The sequence below is a fragment of the Cucurbita moschata genome, unplaced genomic scaffold (genome assembly GCF_002738365.1).
Source record: "Cucurbita moschata cultivar Rifu unplaced genomic scaffold, Cmos_1.0 Cmo_Scf00018, whole genome shotgun sequence".
NCBI classification, from domain to species: Eukaryota; Viridiplantae; Streptophyta; class Magnoliopsida; order Cucurbitales; family Cucurbitaceae; genus Cucurbita; species Cucurbita moschata.
Window position 1 is genome coordinate 481,641 of NW_019268534.1, and position 9,840 is coordinate 491,480.

Here is a 9,840-nt window from a genome sequence, read left to right on the forward strand (position 1 = left end):
TTTTTTTTTTGGGGGGGGGGGGTGAATATCAGCTTTTTGATGGGGGAATTTAGCTGAGGTTCATGAACATTGAGGATCATCCCCTGAGCTGTGTTGTAGAATTCATTATTTAGGCCCAACTAGGGCGCCTCACTTAAGAATTGAAGTCCTAACGCCTAGATGTGCGTTCTTCTGTAAGAGAAAGTGTGGCTTAGTTTTTTCATTAACTCTTCTAACAAATTTGTTATTTTTTAAACTTATCATATGTTGTAAACCTTTCCATAATTAAATTTGAGGCCCTTTTTTGCCCTCTGAATGGTGTTTATGGATCCATCATCCCTAAAGCCTCTAGGCTGTGTTCTTTGCTTTTGATGAATATATTTTTTCCTTTGTTTCCCATCAAATGAAAAAACTAAATCAATCGTAATTTATATAGAATCCCATTATGCCACTGCCGAGATTTCTTCCCAGGTTCCAGCCTTGAAATGCAACGACCCAAAACTTGGTTGATTGTTTTGCTTTGCTTCCTTTTGCTGTGGGTCGATTTTCGTCTCATAGTTTGTTTTCACACTTGCAGTACTTCAATCAAATTTTGACAGTGATACTGGAAGTGTTTGATAATTCTGATTCCTCAGTACGTGAGCTTGCTCTTTCATTGATAACTGAAATGATTAAGAATCAGGTAAGTTGAACATTATTTTTCTGATGCTTTATGGGATGCTGCATTTGTGCTATTGAACATAACTATTCAACATTTCCGTAGTACTTTGTGGATGATTTTTTCCTTCTTTAGTGTATTCTCATTTTTATCCTTCAATTTGTAATTCCAGAGGGACTCTATGGAAGATTCTGTTGAGATCGTTATTGAGAAACTGCTTCATGTTACCAAGGACATTATTCCCAAAGTAACTTTTCTTAGCATTCTGGAACTTCTTTTGCCTGTCTTTACCCGTCTAAAATTGCTTCCTCTTCCTTGTACCCTTTATTCAGGTATCAAGTGATGCAGAGCATTGCCTGACTGTTGTGTTATCTCAGTATGATCCATTCAGATGCTTAAGTGTATGGATCTTTGCATTCTATTTTTCTCTTCATGGATATCACCTGTGGATAGTTCTTCATTTTCAATTCCTTCACAATTTCATTGATAATATAATGTATCGGGAAAGAGAAAACAATAGCCCTAGAGATGTAGATTTTGTTTTTAAATGATTATTCTGTTTAATTTTTTTTATTTTTTTTTTCACTCAGCTCTTAAGATTATAACATGCGCCATGTACTTTATTTTGCAGGTTATTACTCCTCTGTTGGTTACCGAGGATGAGAAAACTCTTGTTACATGCATCAATTGCTTGACAAAGGTTTATTTTTATTCCTTTAGTAACCTTGTTACAAACTCTTGTTACACGCATATCCCCTGTCCCCGCCCCCGCCCCCGCCCCCGCCCACCCAAGCACACACACACACACAAATAAGATAGTAGTTTTGAGGTTCAAAACTGCCTCCATTTCCCTCTCCAAATTTTCATCCAATAAACTATTCTCACGTACTTCAGAGCATTGTTGCACAGCAGTTACTGTTATTCATTGGTTTTGGATTCTTACCTTCTGCTACTTGGTTTTTCAGCTTGTCGGTCGGCTGTCACAAGAAGAGTTGATGACACAGTTGCCCACTTTTTTGCCTGCTCTCTTTGAAGCATTTGGACACCAGAGTGCTGATGTGAGAAAGGTAATGGCCGACTGTTTTTCGTTCTTTTATTCATCCACAGGAATGATACTCCCCTTGCCCTGCCTGCCTATAAAGTAAAATAAAATAACAAAAGGCATCCACCCATATCTCACGTAGCCTATTCACTGCCAATTTGCTGCAGACTGTTGTCTTCTGTCTTGTTGACATCTACATAATGCTGGGGAAACAATTTTTGCCACACTTGGAGGGACTCAACAGCACTCAACTACGTTTGGTTACAATTTACGCCAATCGAATTTCGCAAGCTAGGACGGGAACCGCCATTGACGCTTAGCAACAATGCTTGCTTGCTTGCATGCATGCAATGTAATTTCTGATGTGAAGAAGTGTTAGTGCGTATATTCCATTCCTTGGTGGGTAGTTCTGTATATTGTGTGCATACATTGTGGAGGCTTTCTGTCCATTGGCCTATTTATTTTTCCACCCATTATATATTCTTTTTCAAGTCATTTCCTTTTCTTAGATGCCAGCTTGGTTTGGAGTCCAGAGTGTTTTGAGACCCATTATCAAATTCAAATTATTGTGCCCAATTTTGTATCTTGCAGTTCTAGAATATTATTTATATGTTATTGAATGGTTGAGGGGCTCAATTTTTTTTATTCATTTTCCTCCTATAAATTATTTGTATATATTATCGTCATTTTATTCCGTTAGGATTATATCGGTATGATTATATTGGTAGACACAACTTAAATTAATTATTATAATTAGGATTTATGGCTGGTGGAATAAATATTTAATATTTAATATTAGGAAAATATTTTCTTAGTATACAACACATTTATGCCTAATTGTTCAATTATTTTTAAAAAATTTTGAATTTTGTCAAAAATTCATAAAATTATTAGACATAGAAGACAAAAATAAAAATTTTCTTTTAATATGGAACATTATTTAAAAATTCGAAAAATAACATCTATAAAAATTATGACGAGCTCAAACAAAAGCAAAACTTCAGAATAAAAATTATGAGTTGTGAGCATCATGCAGAGCTCTGAACATGGGACTATGGAGTTGGTTTCAAAAAAAGCACCTGTCCGATTCGATAATTCTACGAGTTACTGCAGTCGTCTCTTTCCCGGGGATATAGCTTTCAGTGAATACATCTCCTAGTAGCAGGGTAGAAAGACATGCATGCAAAACATAGGGTCTTATATTTCAAGGTCGTTCCCGCTATGCACAAAAGATGACAGAGGCTTTAAAGGAAAGTATTTCTGAAAGTATCCGAGCTTCCATACGATAAAACTTACCAAGAAGATTGATCCGATCTATCGATTTATCTGGAGTCGTAAAATAGCTTATCAGATTTGATATGTTGTGGCTATTGATGTTTCTGACTGCTGGGAATATCAGGCTGCAGAGTTTTGGAAGAGGTGGAGGAATGAGGTAGGGGCAAGGCCTTCATCGAGAGCTCGATTTTCGACTTACCGTGTGCTTTCCTCTTCAATTGTTCGAGCATTCGCTGGGCTTCTCTAAGTTCATCTTCTGCAGCTGAGCCATGGCCTTCCCAAGCATCAACCACTTGCTCTTGGAATTCAATTGCAAGGGCGTAACTAGCACCAACACACAGAAAAAAAGAGTAAATTAATGAGATCATGAATGGCCTCACTACCCCAATTGCTGCAGAGTTTCTTTCTCTAATCATATATTGATGCAAGCAACAAAGGTGTTTATCATGAATATTGATAGAAAACCACAACTTTCTGCACGTTTTTGCATCATTCAATAACAAATGATAAAGAAACCAAGAACAGGACCAGCGAAAGCCCTCTGCCCTTTAATATTCTATTCCAAATAGTAGTGTGATATCTACCAAGAAGCACAGACACAAACATGGGATGTAGACACAAACACGGGACAGACACAGTGACATGTCGATGTCTAAAAAGAGTAGGACATGAACGCGTTGGGGACACGTTTTTTCCTTCAAACATAACATAGAAACAAATATACTTCACTATAAACATAGAAGTAAAATCATCAAACATATTTGAAATCTTAAAAGATAGAGAAAAATTGAGATGATTACGGCTATAGAGAAAGATGATGAAGATATAAGGATTCTATAAGGAAACCTCTATTCTTCCTAGTTTTTAGGTTAAATATTTTTTTGAGACGTGACCAAGCCGTATCCAAGTCCAAAATTTTAAAAACTATATTTAATCCATACACGTCTTTTAGCTTGTTTGTGCTTCCTAGGATATTTATCATGTCTGTCAAGTGACTCTCGAAGGAAATTCAATTCCAAGATCAACCTATTAGTTTGGGTAGTCCAAAAATCAGTTAGAATCCTTGCTGTTAGCAGATATTGTTCGTTTTGGCTTGTTACATATTGCTGTTAGCCTCATGATTTTAAAACACGTCTACTAGGAAGAGCTTTCCATACCCTTATAAGGAATGCTTCATTCCCCTCTCCAACCGATATGGGATCTCACAATCCACCCCCTTAAGGGCTCAACGTCCTCGTTGGCACACCACCCGATGTCTGACTCTGATACCATTTGTAACAGCCTAAACCCACCGCTAGTAGATAATGTCCGCTTTTGCCCATTACGTATCGCCATCAGTCTCACGGTTTTAAAACGCGTCTACTAAGAAGAGGTTTCTACACCCGGTCAGAAGACATTACATGGATCAGTTTCCTACTCTACCATTCAATACAAAACACTTGGATCTCCCTAATCCACATGGTTCTGTGTCTCAATGTGATCCATAAAACCCAACTACCTCAATAAGGATGTCAAAGAATGATAATGAGTAAAACACTTGAAAGTAACCATACCTTCCCAATGAGCCATATGCTTTTGCAAGATTCTGACAGGCTTCAATGGAATCTGCGTGATGGGGGCCAAGTGATACGTCCATAATGTCCTTTGCCATTGCGAACATCTGCGCAGCCGATTGAAGTCTCTCGAGTTCCAAATATGCAGCTCCAAGATTATTGTATATATATCCAACTCCAAAATGCTTGGAACCAAAACTCTCTTTCAGAGTCTCTGCTGCACCCTCCAAGTATGGAATAGCTTCATGAACTTTACCAGTCAACAGTAGCAACCACCCTAATCTAGCTGAAACACTACCTTCTGAGTGCTGTTCTTGAGGAAGCTTCTCAAGCAAAGCTAGAGATCTTTTCAATAATGAAATTGCAGTTTCAAACTCGTTCATCGACTCATACTGCATTGATATTTCTGAATACGCCTCAGCAGCTTCCACTGGAGAAGCTGCTTCTTTCTTGTCGAAAATTCGAGTAGCAATCTCCAAACATCTCTTTGCATCAGCAAACTTTTCCTGATTATGCAACACTTTTCCCATTGAGATAAACACCACTGCCTGAGTTTCGCTGTCTTTTTCGGTATGCTGAACAACATCCTTAAGAGTACTGATGGCCTCATCGTACCTACCGAGCGCAATTTGCATATTAGCAGCATCGATTTCTGCACGAAGTAAATCAGAATTAAGGCCCCAGTTCTTCAAAACCTTCTGAGACAATTCATTCTGCTCCAATGCCTTTTGATGTTCTTCCAACCCACTGTAAATCACCCCAAGAAGCCTCCTATCATGAGCAACTTCAACTGAATTATGCCCCAACTGCTTCTTGTGTATCTCCAATGCCTGCATACAAAAGGGAAGAGCATCCTTGAAGTTCAATATAGCAACATAAGCTTCTGCCAAATCTCGATTCGCCTTCCCCAGTTCTCGACTATCCTTCTCCAAGGTTAACTCCTTGATCTCTAAACACTTCCTGAGATTAGCAAGAGCTTCTTCTCTCCTCCCCATTGCAGTCTTAACATTTGCCAACTCAAGTTGCACAGCATGAAGCACTGGCCTAATACCCTCAGCACTAAAGCCACTCTCCTCTAACTGACCTAGAATCCTATTAGCCCTATTTAAGTACCCCAAACTGTCACTAAACCTTTTCAAGCTATAATTAACAGAACCCAACAATTGTAAAGTCATAGCAACAGGTAAAGAAGGTTTCCCATTATCATCTTTATCCAAGGCTTTCAAAGCTCTAGTAGCATAAACCAGTATCTTTTCAGGATCCTCATCTTCTTGCTCAAGTTTCAGACCGATTTTCAAGGAAGCCAACCCGAGATCCCTCTCTTCAAAAGTGGATTCCATGTCCTTAAACGCCTTGACCATTTCATCAACAGTGTTTGCAGATTCAAAAGCCTCCTCAAGCTCGGATTTCTCCTTGAATTTTCGCTGTCTTGAAGAAATTTGAGGGCGTTTCTCCACGAGGGTTTCCAAATTCCGAGATGGGTTTGCTTGAAATCGGCTGAGCTTGAAGAACAATCCATGGTTTTTGGTGCAGGGATTGAGATGGGGGGCTGAAACAGGGGAGGAATATGAAGGGGAAGGATCGGAAATGAACTTCGGCGAAATGAGGGATGAAAGTGAGCGGAGATTGATACGATTGGAGTGAAAAAGAAGTGAAATTGAGGCGTTTCTTCTCATTGTGGCACCGAAACTGAATGATCTGCTGCGCTGTTGCGAGGTTTTTGCAAAACCCTTCTCTCAATGCAGGTCGAGGAATCGAAGCCTCGAAGGTGGATTAAACGTCGACGTTTTGTCAGCGGCTTTTGCTAAATCTATTATTTCCCAATTTTTCTCCATATTTTCAAGTTTTAAATTTGTCTCCCATCTAATAAATAATTTTAAAAATTTTAATTATATTTATCTTTGTTTTATATCGGGAGAAAAACCGAGCTACATTCTATAGTCAATGTTATTTCTAAATCGACTGTTCGAGCTTGGAATAATCCACAAAATAGTTAATAGCATTAAAAAAAATAAAAAATTGTCATGTATGCATACGAACACCTATATGAACCTGAACTCAAATGAGAGGTATACATTTAACCCAAACTGACCCAACTCCAATTATAGGGATTGGGTTATGTTAGATTAGAATTTCAAGTTGGGTTGGGTTAATTTTCTAAGCATCATTGAATAATAAATTTTTGTGATATAGCACACGTTCAACATTAATAATTTATTGTTTATGTCATCACAATGTCACCCCACACGTGGATTAGAGCTTTATTATTCATTAGAATTCAAATTCATAACTTGTGGGTCCCAATTCAAACCTACAATAATTTAAATTGTTATTATTTTAATTTTCTTTTTCTTCTATGACTTTTTTTTTTTTTGGTGACCATAAATCCTATTTTGCCACTCCACCTTGTTCAACCGTTTAGGGTCCACTTTAGTGACGATAATGACTCGATTTCTACCGTTATTTTGATGCATGTTAATAAACTTTTGTGAAAGTACTCATTTAATATGGGATTAAAATCATTATTTTTATTATTAAAAATAAAATAATTATCCACGTCAAAGATGATGACGCCTGAAGAAGGTGAAGGAATGAGAGGTAAAGAAGAAAATGAAGCCACTTGTTGCGACCGTGGTAAGAACATAGAGCGAGATTTTAGGAAGAGACAAAGATATTAAGGGAGAGAGATAACGAGAGCGTCTAGCAGCTTCGTTCCTCTTAAAAGAAACAAACTTTTTTGTTCCTTAATCAAACTCTAAAGGGCTCGATCAAACCCGTTCAAATTTCTCTAATTTTAATTTAACCAGCCGAACAAATTCGAAAAAAAATCAAAGGTTTGAATTTCCTCTCGTGTGTTCAGTCGAGAAGAAAAAATTCAATAAAAGGTCCCTTATTTTTCTTTTGTTTTGCCATTTTTAGAACTATCTGGGGATGGTGGCTGGTCAATTTGAGCATCCTTGAAAAGTATTAGCTTTTTAGGATCCCCACGTGTATCCCTCCTTTCAAATAATTGCTTATATTTCTATGTTCGATATTCCACGTCATCGTATAAATTTATAGAAATATATTTTTTCAGGTCAGAGTTTCATTATTGATTCAGTGTCACAAATGTGAATCTTACTGGACAAAACATGAACTCTCGATCGAAAGTTAAATATTTGAATCTTTTACCCCACATGTAGTTAGAAGTGTTCATGTGATTCGAGAACCCGACCAACATAAAATAGACTACGAAATTTAAATCATAAAAGTTGGGGTCGGGTTAGGTTTAATTTTCTGATATGGGTTGGCTTAATTATTTTAAAAATCGAAAATTTAGATTAGTTTGTGGGTTGAAATTGGATTCGTTGGACTGAATTTGAAATTTGGAGTGAAGTAAGAAAATCATTTATTTATTTATTTTTTATTTTAACAATTTCAAACAAATAACAAACAACAAATTTAGTGCAGCTGAAAAAAAAAACATAATCAAATTACTAAAAGATTTGAAACTGATCAACATTCCCCAATCCACCATCCTCAATTGTTCCGATCAAATCCTTCTCCTTCCGACTGCAAAAGTTCCTCCAAGAGTTCATTATCCAAATACTCGAACTCTATCACTTCCCCCGATCGATAGTTCGCATTGCTGCCGGAGTAATTTCCGACGAAAGAGATCGTCGTCGCTGATGAAGAAGGCGCCGCCGCGAAATGAGGGTTTCCACTTTGGTACTCATTCGGAAAATTCAGAATCGCCAAATGTCCTCTGAACGCATACGCCGCTTGATCGTACGCTCTTGCCGCTTCCTCCGCCGTGTCGAATGTCCCTAACCACAGCCGAGCGCCGTTCCTCGACGGATCACGAATCTCCGCCGCAAATTTCCCCCATGGACGCCGCCGTATCCCTCGGTAACGAGCTTCGTTTGTCGACCTCTTCCCTCCATTTCCTGTTTTCTTTCCTTCCATTTTTATTCTTTTTGGTTATAATTATGAACACTGCAACAGAGAACTGCAGCTGGGGAACGATTTAGATTTCAAAATTGGAGAACCGCCAACGAGATAATGGAAATCTATTATATTTATAAGTGAATTTAATACACTAGAAACTAAGTCAGCCATGTTTGAAGGTTGAAATTGTCGTATGTGGTGAGGGGAGTTTCTGGGAAGATGAATTGATTGATTCCTCTAATTTTAGTGTTTTGAGCCGTCGGGGATGAGCTTTGCAGGGGGGATTTTGTCTGAACTCTGTAGGATTCCATTATTTTAATGGGAAATTTTTAAGGTTGCTTTTGTGAATTGAAATTGAAATTGAAATTTGTTTATAGGTTAAAACGTAAGATAGATGTATGCATGATGGTCTCTGTTGTCTCTGGAAGGGGGCTGATTGTATATTCCAACAACTTTTTGTGTTCCTTATCCAAATTGATACACACACCCTGTTTGTCTCTATTACTCAATCCTTGGGTAGGGAGCTTTGACCTGCTGTGGTGCTGTTGAATTGAATGGGGCTTTTATAATATATTATAAGGAAAGATACAAAGACAAAATTCTGGGGAAAATCTAAGAACATCTATGTTTTGTGGGGTATATTTTATTATTCACAAAAGATGACTTGGGAACATTGTTTTTTTTGATAAATTATGATCATGGAGAGCGTCATGCTGATGCTCTGGGTGATCTGTTGTGAAAATTGGATCTCTACATGTAGGGGAAAAGTAGAGGAAAAGGAGAACTGTGAAGCTATGGACACCCATCTGGTGTGTGATAGCCATAGGAACTGTTGATGGTCAAGCTAGAAACCGTATAGTAGAGCCGTGAGCATGAAAAGATGGAAGGGTTTCATCTATGAAGTTTGCGTATACTTGTCTGTGTCTTGTTTAGTCAAGATAATTCAACGAGGTCACCACAATGTGTCAGAGAGTTCTTCATTATAAGATTTATGAGAGAGAAGTACTTCGAATTTATAGCTAGTAATAAGTAGGACATACAAATTTTTTAATCTACATCCAACTTGTGAAGCTATGGACACCGACTTGGTGTGTGATAGCCTCAGGAACTATTGATGGTCTAGCTAGAAACCATGTAGTAGAGTCGTGAGCCTAAAAAGATGGAAGAGTTTCATCTATGAACTTTGCCTATTCTTGTTTGTGTGTTGTTTAGTCAAAGATAATTCAACGACGTGGCCACAATGTTACATAAAGATTTTCATTTTAGGATGTACGAGAGAGAAATACTTCGAAGTTATAACTAGTGGTGAGTAGGAGACATACAAATTTTTTAATCTACGTCTAACTTTTATTAAGTCTTTAATTCTTATACTTTCAAATCCCTTATCTCGAAAAATCTCATCAAAA

General features: G+C 37.7%; 3 protein-coding genes across 4 annotated transcripts in view; 1 reads left to right on the forward strand and 2 right to left on the reverse strand.

The window, feature by feature from the left end:
• LOC111455995 (CLIP-associated protein-like) overlaps positions 1-2,262 on the forward strand; it is a 13,343-nt gene extending 11,081 nt beyond the window's left edge. For both annotated transcript variants that reach the window (XM_023097674.1, XM_023097675.1), the window contains exons 16-21: positions 557-661; positions 810-884; positions 970-1,038; positions 1,269-1,337; positions 1,603-1,704; positions 1,847-2,262. In XM_023097674.1, coding sequence (XP_022953442.1) covers positions 557-661; positions 810-884; positions 970-1,038; positions 1,269-1,337; positions 1,603-1,704; positions 1,847-1,999 — 573 coding nt within the window. In that variant the 3' untranslated portion in view covers positions 2,000-2,262. The remainder of the gene's footprint in view (positions 1-556; positions 662-809; positions 885-969; positions 1,039-1,268; positions 1,338-1,602; positions 1,705-1,846) is intronic.
• A 464-nt stretch (positions 2,263-2,726) lies between these two features.
• LOC111456463 (protein KINESIN LIGHT CHAIN-RELATED 1) lies at positions 2,727-6,284 on the reverse strand. The gene is made up of 2 exons (XM_023098328.1): positions 4,508-6,284; positions 2,727-3,278 (listed from the first exon to the last, which is right to left on the reverse strand). The coding sequence occupies exons 1-2, from the start codon at positions 6,181-6,183 to the stop codon at positions 3,047-3,049; spliced, it is 1,908 nt and encodes a 635-aa protein (XP_022954096.1). The 5' UTR covers positions 6,184-6,284; the 3' UTR covers positions 2,727-3,046.
• Positions 6,285-7,947: 1,663 nt separating this feature from the next.
• Positions 7,948-8,505, reverse strand: LOC111455907 (ethylene-responsive transcription factor ERF098-like). Its single transcript, XM_023097554.1, has one exon. The coding sequence runs from the start codon at positions 8,450-8,452 to the stop codon at positions 8,027-8,029; it is 426 nt and encodes a 141-aa protein (XP_022953322.1). The 5' UTR covers positions 8,453-8,505; the 3' UTR covers positions 7,948-8,026.
• Between the last annotated feature and the right edge of the window lie 1,335 nt (positions 8,506-9,840).